Genomic DNA, 13,884 nt, shown 5'->3' with positions numbered 1-13,884 from the left:
CTAGTAGAGGTGGTAGTAAGAAAACTTCAAAAAGAACAAGAGGTGGTGTTGGTTCTTCTAGTAGCTTTACACATATTTCTGAAAATTCACCTGAAAATTTAAATTATAGATTATGAGCGAATGCAAGAGAAATTATGGTGTAGATGATGATTTAGATGCTTTGTTAGATGATATTCAATCACCCGATAATCTTGAAACACCACCACCTACACCTGGTAATGCTAGTCAAGCTCAAAATGTTAGGGGTGCAACAAGTAGACCTCCTCTCCTTATTAAGAAGAATCGACGATTATAAAGTAAGTGTTGGATATTTTTTGAAAGACTAGAAGATCAAAAAAATTATGTAAAATGTAAAATTTGTAGTGAACATTATAAATATGAGCCCGGTAAAGGAAGGGGAACGGGTCAACTTCGTATGCATATGGAAGAGAAACATCCTCTTGATTGGGGAGTAGATGAGTAATATGGGCAACAAAGACTTAACCCGAGTACTGGTGGGTTATTTGGGAAATACGATATTAAGAAAAATCGGGAAGAATTAGCCAAAATGATTATTTTAGGTTGTTTACCTTTTAGTTTTGCTTCTTCACCGTATCTTGTTACTTATATTGAAAGAATTTATAACCCTATGTTTAAAGGTATTCCTAGAAGTACTTGTAGAGCTGGTATCTTTAGGCCTTTTGGACAATATGAGACATATATACGTTATTTGTTCGCAAGTCTTCCATGTAAAATTTCTCTTACTTCTGATATTGGTCGTGCTGTGGATGGAAATGATTATTTGAATGTTACATACCATTGGATAGATGATAATTTTTGTATGCAAAAACGTATTATTGCTTTTAAATATGATGAAGATCAAAGTCATACTGGTGCATTTATAAGTAATACTATACATGAAGTTGCTATATTTTATAATCTTGCAGAAAAAGTTTTGTGCATGTCAGTTGATAATGCTTCTAACAACACTACTACTATTACAATATTAAAATTGCATCTACACCCACCAATTCCTGAAACATTTCATGTTAGATGTGCATGTCATATTTATAACTTGATTGTGAAGAGTGACCTTGAATTATTTAGAGATGAAATTACTTTAGTTAGGAGAGCTGTTGGTGTAATTCAAGGAAATAATATAAGTGCTAGATTAAATGCATTTAAGGAAAAATGTGTACACTATGGACTAAAACCAAGACTCATGCCTGAAGAAATAGTTACTAAGTGGAATTATACTTATTTGTTCTCAAGATGTTGTTATAAATATAGAATGCCTATAACTGAAGTTGCTAATTCTCATTGTACCGATCCTAATCGTTTGTTAACATCTAGAACTTGGGAAGTCATTCATGATGTTATACAATTTTTACAAAAATTTTATGTGGCTACACTTGAGTTTTTTGGAGCTTATTATCCTACCATTTCAAATGGTTTAGTTCATATTGCTGAAATTTCTCTTTTTTACTACATAATATGAAGCAGAAAGAAGGATATGCTACTGTTGTTGAATTTATGCTAGATAAGTTTAAAAAGTATTTCTATCCAATTTCCTATATTTACCTAATTGGTGTTATTTTAAACCCTACTGTCAAAATGATAAAGTGTCGCCAATTAATTAGAGCTTTATATACTTATATGGATATTGTCCCAACTGAAACTCCTGATATTGACACTTGTATTTCTGAGCTACAGACACATTTACAAACTTTATATAATTATTATGCTAACATTGTTGATGCTTCTTCGGTTGTAGATGCAAATATTCCTTAAACTAATCATTCAATATCTGGAATAACTATGGATGATGATGATTGTGTTCAAGATTATCAGATTTGGTCTACACTAGGAGAGCATCAATAAACCAGTAGCAGGAATATTGATGAACTACAATTCTACTTGCAAAAGTCACTAGAGCCCCTCACAAAGGATTTTCTACCGCTGGGTTGGTGGAGGAGCAACTCAAATCAATTTCCCGTTCTTTCAGCCATGGCTCGAGACGTGCTAAATGTGCCGATTTCAACAGTCGCATCAGAGAGCGCATTTAGCCAAGCAAGTCAACAGGTAGGAGATACCCGTCATTCATTGGGCAGCAGCGCTTTGGAAATTTTAGTGTGCTTCAGAGATTGGATAAGATCAGAACGACGAAATCAAGGGCGTGACGAGGTAGACGAAGAGGAGGACCAAGAAATTGGAGATATAATGGTTTATGGTTCCGATTCAACCAATGCCGGAAACCAAGAACCTCATGTTGACATGGAAGAACTTACAAAAATGATGCAAAAGATGTGATGTACTATTTCTTATTTTTTATAATTATTGTAAACTTTTAAGCTTTAATTTGCAAGTTCAAAAATAAAAAAATCAAAAAAGAACTTGCAAATTAATTTGAAGTATTAAAAATATAAATGAAAGCCTTCAGAGTTTGTTCCTTACATTGGCTATTGGTCTTATACTCTTATTAAATAATTTTTTGTAGCCACTTACTTTCTAATTTTAATTTTATAATTTTAAAATACAAATTTCAAATTTAAAACTTTAAACTTTAAACTTCAAAGTTTAATTCTAACCCTTAAAAGTTTGCAAATACTTAACTATCAATAACATTGAATAAGAAAAATAAAATTTAAATTAAAAAATAAAGAAAAAAACTGGAGCCCGGCCCGCCGTAGCCCGTTTGAGCCCTAACCCGTATGGGCCCACAAAAACCCGAAAAAATACAGCCCACTAAGAGCCCGCTAATAGCCTGCCCGCTAACCGAACGGGCTGGGGTTTTTCCCGTTCAGCCCGTCCCAGTTCGCCCGATAAACACCCATATTTTAAAGGGCGCTATACCTTAACTGAACAACAACACCCTTTAGAGAGGCATTATATATATTTTGGTCACTAACTTTTTTTTTCTACACATTTTCGTGGTTTGAGTCGAAAAGAACCACATTTTGGTTCTTGACTCTGTAAAGCGTACTAGCATCAAACCTAGACAAACGACACTCTCACCGTCGTTTTGCTTATTGGCACCCACACTCCACCTCTCTCTCTCTTTCTCTCTCTCTAACTCATTCCCAAAATTTCGACCCCCCACCCACCCAATATCTAATCTAATTTCCCTTAATATTCGAGATCCTCGCCGTGAAAATCATTTCTAAGTTCAACTTCCGCCACCGGAAAATCGCTTCTCCGGCCGATTAGCAAATCGCGTCGGAATGAGTAACGGCGGCGGAGAGCTACTTCAAATCGAGCCTCTTGAGCTTCAGTTTCCCTGTAAACTTCTCTACTTTGTTCAAATTAGAAACTTCTAGAAACATTTCCATTTTTTTCACTTGTCAGATCCGTGTTACGCTTTCTCTCTTTTTAATTTAATTTATCTTTTATGTGTGTTTTGTGCTCTTTTCGATAGTTGAATTGAAGAAGCAGATCTCATGCTCCATACAGTTGACAAACAAGTCCGATAACTATGTCGCTTTCAAGGTAACTTTGCTAATTTTGAAAGTGTAGCTAGCACTTTTATTGTTTTTTGAAAGAATTTAAGTTATATGACTGGAAGTGTAAAATATTAGTTTAACTTAACCTGTTATGGCATGTGACTTAGCATTTATTCTAGATTATCAATCAATGCTTATATCAAATAGAGTTATTTGCAATTTCCTTTTAGGTAACCTGATAGTGTAAAAATTATTTACACCGCCAATACACAGAGCTTAAACTCTTAATGAACGATTGAAGGTTGTAATTTTTCCCTTTATAGGTGAAGACGACGAATCCAAAGAAATATTGTGTAAGGCCCAACACTGGAGTTGTCATGCCTCACTCTGCCAGCGATGTCACAGGTCTCTCACTATGCTTTTTTGGGACATTTCAAAATGTTTGACACCATTTCATTTATATACAAGTTAGCCAATTTAAATGCATTAAACTATTCAAACTTTTAAATTTGATGGGATGTTTTCTCTATCAAACTACGTTTTAACAATTATATTAATATTTTCCTCTACTATTACTTATATATATTCCCTCTGTTTTTATTTATGTGAACCTAGCTAACGGGGTACTAGGCGTTTGGACATAAGAATTGTCAAATTCCAAAAAAAGTGATTTTTTTTTTCAAGTGAAAATGGTATTTGAAAATTCTAGTTGTGTTTGGACATGAATATAATTTTGGGTTGTTTTTGAAGTTTTGTGAGTGATCTAAGTGAATATTTTGAAAAACAGATTTTTGGAGTTTTTCAAATTTTCGAAAATTCCAAAATGCATCTTCAAGTGAAAAATGAAAATTTTATGAACAAACGCTTATTTCGAAAAAAAGTGAAAAATTTTCAAAAAAAGGGGAAAATTTTCTTATGTCCAAACGGGTTCTAAATTTACGAAAGAAAAGAAGGCTTTTGAGACTTATAGTATTAAACATGTCATAACATTTGTGTGGCTATAAGACTTTTGAAGTTTGTAGTCTAAATATGCTGCTATAACATTTATGTAACTATAAAATCTTATCATTAAGGATAAAATGGGAAGTGTAAGTTAAAATGTTTTCAGATTAAGAAAGGCGTCATTGTTTTTGAACATATTAAAAAGGAAATAGGGTCACATGAACTGGAACGAAAACGGAAGAAGGAACATACAAGTGAATTTAACTATTAAAACTTACTTTCAAATAATAGAAAGAGTAATTTTTTTTTTGTTTACCATTTATGGTTCAGTTACAATGCAAGCACAGAAGGAGGCTCCAGCAGACATGCAATGCAAGGATAAGTTCCTGCTTCAAAGTGTTGTTGCAAGCCCTGGCGCTACTGCAAAGGACATTACTCCTGAGATGGTAACACTTGAAGTTGCTGATATGAATAACTTGCAGCCTTTTTTGCCATATTCATGAGAACTAGCATGGTTTATATGCACTTTTTGGTTTTAGTTCAATAAGGAGGAGAGGAGTCATGTGGAGGATTGTAAGTTGAGAGTCGTTTACGTTCCACCTCAACAACCACCATCGCCTGTGCAGGAGGGGTCCGAGGAAGGTTCCTCTCCTAGGGCCTCAGTGTCTGAAAATGGAGCTGTAAATACATCCGAGTTTAATAATGTAAGTTTTTAGATGTCGTGTCTTAATGTCATTAAAAATAGAAATGTGTCCTTTTGGAAAGCAGAACTCGATTGGAATTTAAAATGCCTGGATACTTTGGCTACAGATTTCAAGGGCATATAATGAGCAGCAAGACAGCTCGTCGGAGGTAATCTTCACTTTTAATTATTTGTTGGCCAGCGTTAGTATCAGACTATCAGTGCTAGCTGTATAATTCAATACGAATGACAACATTCTAGTATCAGAAACCACAGAATGTCATTTGATTGTCTTTCTAAGTTTTCCTTTTTACTACTGTTCCTGCAGTGCTTAACAGTGTCGTTGGTTTAGTACTGTGACAAAATTTAAATTGACATATTGAAAGTTAAAGCTCCAATATGATTAGAAAATAGACATGGCATATCCCCAAGTATAACTGTTGGGTTTCTTTTGTAAAATTGACACTCGGACAACGACTATTACCTCTGTTCCTTTTTATATGGTACTATTTCCTTATTAGTATGTCAAAAAGAATGACATCTTTCTTTATTTGGAAACAATTAACTTTAAGTTTTTCATTTTACACCTAATAATATGCTTTTATAGCCGCAAAAATGTCATGGCATGCTTGACACCACAAGTTGTCCGATGAAAAAACCCGAAGAACCAACTCAATTGATTTAATAAACCAATACGTATGTTCCTAGTTTGGTACTGCATGGTATTAGATTGAGAAAACCCGACATTATTCGGTTTGCTCTGGGATTGAGGGTCAAATAGCATAAAAAGTTTGATGAATAGGAGATACTGTTCATGATTCTAGTACTCATGCTTTTTAGGCATAACTAGCATCCATGGCTTTTTGTTTTCGATTTTGAGATTGTGTTTTATCGGCAATTGCAAAAAAAAAACAAAGCACAACATTGTTTAAGTTTCAGTTTAACTTCTGTATTCTATATTGAATATTGTAGGAGTCCTATGTTTATTCTTTTAAATGTGAACCTAGTTGACTACTGGGCACAATGTTTGAAAGAAATGAAGACTTTTGAAATTTGTGGTCTTAGGCATGCGATAACATTTATGTGGCTATAAGACTTTTGAAACTTGTTGTGTTAAACATGCCATATCATTTGTGCGGCTAAGAAAGCTTCTCACTAAGAGTAATATTAGATCTAAAATTAAAGCCTTTCCTTATTAGGAACGGGTTCATTATATTTGGAACCGACTCAAAAGGAAATAGGTTCACATAAATTGCAAAGGTGGGAGTATTAATTTTGAATATATGAGTCTCTCTGCCCGTCCCGGGTAGGGGTAAGGCTGCGTACATCCTACCCTCCCCAGACCCAACTTGTGGGGATTACACTGGGTTGGTGTTGTTGTATATATGAGTGCAAGTTGTTGTTAGATCAATGAAAGCGTATTAATTATTAGTTATCATAGATAAAGTTCCTTAGGATGTTTCATTAGATCATTTGTTCAATTCCTGCTAAACATGTGTAGACTTATTGGAACTTTATCTTTTACTCCAATAGATTGAATTTGTCTTTCACGTGACAAAAGAAAACCAAGAAACCAATATAGTTATTATTTATTTTGGGTAAAGATTGACTCCAAACGAAAGATGAACACCCTTAGTTACTGTGGAGCAGATTCTGTTTTATATTTGAGGCTATTAGTTTTGTCTGTTGTTGCAAGTTTCTATTAGCCCCACCAGGTTTTCTGATTGTTTAGCCAGAATGCTAATGGGAAAATCTGACTACATATATGCTCTGCCGTTTTTCATGGAAGATTATGATTTTGATTTCGGTTTTCTTTTGACCATGCTTCATGTCAATACATTGTACAGGCCATAATTTCCAAAAATACTGATTTTGTTATTAACCAGCATAACAGATTTTCCTTCCAAACATTTCAGCCATTGAAATCCCATTTGGTAATGTTTAATATGTTCACTCCAAATCTGGTATATAAAGTGACATTTAGTCATTTACTTAAATCCTGTTCGGTTATGGTTAATACGTTTAGTTGAAATCTCGCATATTGTGGTGACACTACAATGAGGTGGAACCATGAAAGTACTGTAGTTGGCGGAAAGATGCTAAACCATTTGGGGAGGATTAGCTGTTATAATTGCTTTTTAAAAAAAGAGTCAATAACAGTACCTTTTTTGATTCTCATATAGACAGTCTTCTAATAGGAGTAGTTGATTAATGAACCTTCTATTAATGAAGATTGTCCTTGGTGGAATTATTGTAGGCTCATAGCTTCTTCATACTATTCTTTATTCCGCCTTGGTTCATTCTACCAAGTCAGTGAAAAAGTTTCCTGGTGAAGCTTGTTGATCTTAGATGTTTCGATATTGTTAGTAATCTTGTGCATAGTTCCTTGTGATTTCATACCCAACTTCGATCTTTCCCATGACTTTTTCCTGTTACAGTACTGGTTCATTTTTTCTTCATCCTTTTGTCTTAATAATGTTTCCGGACAAAAGAAGACACTTAAATTGGGACAGTATGGGTACTAACTATGTAGTTCATTTTTTCTTTTTAAATAAACTACTTTGAAAGGTGCTAAAATGGAGCTGAATGATCTAGAGAATTCATATAGCTGAAGCCAACTAGTTTGGGATTGAGACATAGTTGTTGATGTATCAAAAAAGAAAAAAAGCGGAGAGAGATGTTCGAAGAAATGTATATGGACGAGGAAAGCTGACAGGAAACTATTCCTCCCATCTCTTTATATTTTGACGATGCTGGATGTGAGGTTGTTCTATCTGCTGCTCATAAAACAGATAGCAGGGAACATGTGTCCCTAATTAACTCATTCTTCCGACAAATCTACCAAGACAATTGCGAAATGGAGTCTTTTATGTTGAAAATTTTGTGAAGCCCTTGTATTTCAAACTTTTGTAAGATGGCATGTTATGCAATAGTTATACTGCAATCTGTATTTAATCGTTCTTATTAAAAGAATGCCGTTGGATCCTTTCTTTGCAGAAGAATTAGGACATGATATTCTCATTCATGTTGCATTGAACAATTCCTGTGCTTAGAGTAGTATATTAATGTGGCATTGTTTATTCGCTTCTGTCACCTGCGTGATTCAAATCAACATAGCATAGTGTCTCCATTTTTCATTTTTGTACAAAGTCCAGCAGAAGTGTATCTCGGTTGAGAGTAACAAATTTTTTCACCAGGTTGTAGATAATTTTCGATTCCATTTCAAATGTATTTCCCGCTCTCTATAACCTTTTGTTTTCTGGTGATTTTTCCATTTTTGCCATTTTTTCTCATGATCGATACAATGGGAGATATGCCTTACTTTCTGATGCAGTTGGATATTTACTATTCTCTCATCCTTTAGGATATAGGTCTGGTGCTCTGTATCCTATGCGGTTTGTTTTTAACTTAGACCACAATCAATGAGTTTAGATGCTTAAAGCATGAGATATTACTTGGAGAAGCTGTCAATATTCGAGTGTTAGAAGTTCTTGAGTGGAATCGTCCTGTGCTGCTTTTCGTATAATAAACTGTACTTGTGTTTATCTTAAACTATTTGTTGATCTTTTTCTTTTCGGAATCTAGTCACCGTTTAGGCTTATACAAGTGTATTTTGGTGATTGTTCTGCTCTAAACTTGATTTGGTTGACTTCATTGAACCTTTGATGCTATACCTATAGTTAGTTTCTTTTCTTCATCAACTGATGATCGTTTGTCCCTTCAGGATGTACTAGTATTTTCTTCTTCAGTATTTTCACGCTGCTTATCTTATTGAATACTTGCTTCGTAATAAAGCTGGTCTCAGTGTTTACAGTTTACCAATTTAGCCAAACCTTTGATAGGTTTAATTCTCCATTCTTCCATTTATGTGGGTTAGTTATTAAGAATGAAGGTTGAGGGTTCTTTATCTTGTTTGCAGACAAAGGCACTAATTTCAAAGCTGACAGAAGAGAAAATTTCTGTTATACAGCAAAATAACAAGCTTCAGCAAGAATTGGTAAGGGCTCTAATGTACAAATATTGTTTTTTAGATGGAAATGTGTAAATATATTTTACGACTTGCTTTCTCCCTTTCTTCGAAAATTGTGTGCTTCTCACTACTGCTTACTATTGACAATTTCACATGATCTTTTAATACTTTCTGAAGCTAGAGACTTGGATTGTATTGGAGAAAAGTGTTAAAACTCAATATACATAATATGATAAAAAAGAAAAGGACATAAACTACGTTTAAGAGAAAAATGGATAATTTTCCAATCAAAATATTTTCTATCGAGATTTCTTCTGGTTGGTTTGCATGAGAGATTGGTAAGTATGAGACACACATCTTCTCAAAATATTAAGTAGGCAAAATACTTTAAAACCCCCCTAAACTTGACGCGGATTATTAGTTACAGCCTTAAACTATTCGTGGTCTTAATTACCCCCCTCAACTTGGCCTTTTGAGAGCCATTACCCCCTGGACACTGATGTGGCAAAGAGTGTGAGTGCATTCGCTTGCCATGTGGATTTTTCTGTATATGTGGCATTTTTTTAAAAATAAAATATATTTTACCTTTTTAAGTATGTTACTTTTTTAGATAATATTTTTCGAATACAATTTATTATAAAACTTGGATAGAACTACATTATTTAGGCTAATTTTTTTTGCTATAATTTTTTATATAGCTCTAAATTATGGTACTCTAAAAATATATATATTTTTACAGATTTTACCTGTAAAAGTAAAAATACACAGTTGAAATAAATAGTCATTGCATCGAAAGAAGAAATAAAAAGAGTGTACAATTGCAACAAATAAAACGAATTACTTGCATTATACACTCTTTTTATTTCTTCTTTTGATTCAATGACTATTTATTTCAACTGTGTATTTTTACTTTTCAGGTAAAATTTGTAAAAAATATATTTTTAGAGCACGTAATTTAGAGCTATATAAAAAATTATAGCCAAAATAATTAATTTCAAACTATGTACTTTTTATAACTTTTTAGATGCCTTGACTATATATTTAATACGGAAGTGCAGTGTGTATCGTTAATGCTGTATTAGTATTAATACAGATGAGAGTGAAAGGTTTTGGTTAGCCTGATATGCTTTGGTAGCATGAAAAAAAAAAGATTAGTAATGTACTGCATTGCTGTTTGCATGAGTAAAATGAACTCATCAGCCCGACAAGCCTAACCTATTTATATTAGTTTTCTGATGAATTGGTTAATCAACACTTGCTTACTTTTCATGAATGCTCAATTAGCTACTTATTATCTGTAGTATTTCAAAAAGAAGGGTCAGGCTGGTTTGGTTTTCTAGTTTGAGTTAAAGATTCAATTTACATTTTTTGATGAAGGGGAATTTATTAAATGCATCCACAATGGATGCATGCAAAAAAGTCTCAATTTGTGTTGAAATTAATGACACATAAAAGAGGGGACTTCGCCTACTGTGGCACGGCAAGAAGCTAAAATCCGGTCTTCTGAATTTTATTCTTGAACTTCATGAACTTTTTCATATGCAGGCGCTCTTGAGACGTGAACGTAACAGTAGTCGCGGTGGGATCCCAACTATATATGTTCTCATTATTGGATTACTGGGCATCATTCTGGGCTATCTTCTAAAAAAGACATAATCATTTACACAACCTTGATATATTCTCAATGCTCCAACTGTTTGAAAAACTTCAGAATCTAAAGTCAATGAGTTGTCTGGTTGACTTGACTCTTGTACAAGTCACTTTCATTGGCTTTGTAATGGCCTAAAGCTTCAAGAGCTATCATCATCTGGCCTACTATATCGACATCCTCCTTTTGGCAATTTGAGAAGACAACATTAGTTTGTTGATCAAAGTGTACTTCCTAAGTTATGGCTGCAACAAAGTGTTGGAAATACTGATGAGTGATTGTAGTTGAGTGATCCTAATGGCATGGGGGATTTACTTGGAGTACTTCAACTGTTTTCCTTGGTTACCCTTGGAGACCTTATTTTCGTTTTTAGATTTTATCTTGTTTGCGCCTTTTTCTGTATTTTCTGGGGTTGTTTGATTGACCATATTACATATAATCTCAGTACTAAAGTTCGTGCTACTAGTTTGACGTTTAGCCGAAATTTTGGTTTTTGTAGTAATAATACCAGTGTTAGGCGTGCAGTAATTTTCACATCTGTCGAATTTAATACGGAAGTGCAGTGTGTATCATTAATGCTGTATTAGTATATTTTTCTTAATCAACACCCATAAGTGCCTTGGGTAAGGATATATTAAGGAAAAGGATCATACAATGGATGAGGGCTTGGCCTGGCCTCCTTCGATACAATTGGATCCTCAAAAAGGCTACAAAACAACTTTAAAATTGCACATTTGTATGAGATCCCACATCTAAAGCTTCCTCTATACAATTAACTTACAAAAAAGTTAGCTTGTCATATCTTAGTCTAATGCTAGGGAACTGGTAGCTATCTAGATGGTAAGGTCCCTTTGCCATTCTAGGTAGATGTTGATGTTGAAATAGGAGTGTGGACTCATTGTTTGTTGAAGCCTGTTTAGCCAAGGCAGCAGCCACTTGGTTAGCTTCTCTATAGCAATGCATTGTCTGACCATTCATCTGAATCAAAAGCTGATTAATGTCATCTATCATATGCTTCAGTTCGAAATTCTCCCTAGTGATTCCTATCAACATATTATTGATGATGAGAGAATCTAACACCGACAAGACATTTGAAATGCTTTGTTGCGCACGCCATTCAACTCTAAATGTTGCAGAAAGAGCTTCCGTTTCTTTATTGCTTACTGCAAACAGTAGGTGCTGAAAAAGCCATGATCAGGTCTCCCCTCTCATCGCTGATTATGCCCCCAATTCCTCTGCTTCTGCTATTTGCCAAGAAACTACCATCACTATTTATTTTCACAAGTCCATGAGGTGGTTTTTTCCAGTAGACAAGTTTCCACCTAGCAATTGGCTTAACGACTTTATACTAAAACACACTATTCAGGCCATGAATTATGAACTTCACATGAGGGAGCTTAGGCTGCGTACAATAGACCATTGTGGTCCGGTCCTTCCCCGGACCCCTTTCATAGCGGGAACTTAGTGTACCGAGATGCCCTTTATACGAGGGGAAGGCTATAACAGCTTTCATATTCAAAAAATCTGGTGCTTCATCTTTTGAACCGAGTTTTTGTTGCTCACCATATTTATAGGCACATGTGATGACCCAAAAAGTTATCACTTGTTTTAAAATGAATTCTGCGTTCCGAGGCCTTAAAAATCTCTTTCGACATCACCTCGATTTGCGTGCATAGTCCGGGCGCGTAGCCGGAAAGCCATTTTGTGAAAATCTGTGAAAAATGATGAATTTTGCATTTAAAATGGATTTTAGTTGACTTCGGTCAATATTTTGGGTAAACAGACCCGGATCCGTGATTTGACGGTCCCGGAAGGTCCGTAGGAAAATATGGGACTTGAGCGTATGCCCGAAATCGAATTCCGAGGTCCCAAGCCCGAGAAATGAATTTTGAAAGAAAATTATTTTCTGGAATTGTTTATGAGTTTTGGAAATGAAAGGTGTTTAAAATTTGATGGTATCGGGCCCGTATTTTGGTTCCGGCGCCCGGTACAGGTCTTATATGTGATTTAAGATAAGTCTATGAAATTTGGTAAGAAACAGACTTGAAACGACGTGAATCGGATTGTTTTTGAGAAAAATTGGAAAATTTGAAGTTCTTAAGAAATTTCATGATTTTGATGCTAAATTCATAGTTGTTGATGTTATTTTAGTGATTTGAATGCATGAGCGAGTCCGTATGATGTTTTTAGGTTGGTGTGCATATTTGGTTTGGAGCCCCGAGGGCTCGGGTGAGTTTTGGATAGGCCACATGGTAGATTTTGGACTTGGAGAATTGCAGGTTTTCAGCTGTTTCAGTGCAGGCCTGCATGCGAAGCCTGGCTCGCAAATGCGAGGACCATGTCGCAATTGCGAAATGTAGCCCAGGCCAGCCTACCTCGCAATTGCGAGGATTCTATCGCAAATGCGATCCCCCTGCTTTAGCCAGTAGTCGCAAATGCGACAAGTTGTTCGCAATTCCCAACTCGCAAATGCGAGAACTTCTTCGCAAATGCGAACTTAGCAGAAGTCTGGGTTCGCAATTGCGAACCCTGGTTGCAAATGTGACATCTCCAACCTGCAATTTTATAACTTAGCCGAAAATCTTTCATTTTTCACTCTCTTTCAAAACAAAAACACTTTTGGGCGATTTTTCAAAGAAAACTCTTCTTCCAAATCGACTGTAAGTCAATTATAACTCGTTTCCTTCAATCATTAACATCTTTTCACATGATTTCAACTCAAAATCAATGATTTTCATGGGGGAAATTGGGTGTTTTGGGTAGAACCTAGGTTTTTAAAAAATTGGGGATTTGGACCTCGATTTGAGGTCCGATTTCAAAACAAATTATATATTTGGGTTCGTGGGGAAATGGGTAATCGGGTTTTGGTTCGAACCTCGGGTTTTGACCATGTGGGCCCAGGGACGATTTTTGCCTTTTTGGGTAAATTTTAGAAAACTCATTTTCATGCATTAGAATTGATTCATTTAACATTTATTGATGAAATTAAGTAATTTATGGCTAGATATGAGTGTATTGGTGGTGGAATCAAGAGGTAAAGCGATAGTAGAGGCTTGAATTATGTTCGTGGCATCGAGGTAAGTGTTTGGTCTAACCTTAACTTGAGGGATTAGGAGTTGAGTCCTATTTGCTACATGTTACTTGTTGAGTACGACGTATAGGCATGGTGACGAGTATCTATACGTTGGTGTCCAGCATGACCGTGAGTCTTAGATTGAAATTG

General features: G+C 35.1%; 1 protein-coding gene across 1 annotated transcript; it reads left to right on the top strand.

Moving 5' to 3' along the window:
* Positions 1-2,901: 2,901 nt before the first annotated feature.
* Positions 2,902-11,123, top strand: LOC104241923 (vesicle-associated protein 1-2-like). The gene is made up of 8 exons (XM_009796889.2): positions 2,902-3,258; positions 3,395-3,465; positions 3,743-3,824; positions 4,692-4,807; positions 4,901-5,065; positions 5,172-5,213; positions 8,963-9,040; positions 10,559-11,123. The coding sequence occupies exons 1-8, from the start codon at positions 3,201-3,203 to the stop codon at positions 10,667-10,669; spliced, it is 723 nt and encodes a 240-aa protein (XP_009795191.1). The 5' UTR covers positions 2,902-3,200; the 3' UTR covers positions 10,670-11,123.
* Positions 11,124-13,884: the final 2,761 nt, after the last annotated feature.

The sequence above is a fragment of the Nicotiana sylvestris genome, chromosome 8 (genome assembly GCF_000393655.2).
Source record: "Nicotiana sylvestris chromosome 8, ASM39365v2, whole genome shotgun sequence".
Classification (NCBI taxonomy): domain Eukaryota; kingdom Viridiplantae; phylum Streptophyta; class Magnoliopsida; order Solanales; family Solanaceae; genus Nicotiana; species Nicotiana sylvestris.
Note: the sequence above shows the minus strand (reverse complement) of the source record. Positions and strands in the feature narration are given on the sequence as shown.

Bases quoted from the DNA above. Each gene is read 5' to 3' on its own strand.
- LOC104241923 (XM_009796889.2), top strand. From the start codon at position 3,201: ATGAGTAACGGCGGCGGAGAGCTACTTCAAATCGAGCCTCTTGAGCTT. The intron at 3,259-3,394 runs GTAAACTTCTCT...TCTTTTCGATAG, and splicing joins TCTTGAGCTTCAGTTTCCCT to TTGAATTGAAGAAGCAGATC. The intron at 5,214-8,962 runs GTAATCTTCACT...TCTTGTTTGCAG, and splicing joins AGCAAGACAGCTCGTCGGAG to ACAAAGGCACTAATTTCAAA.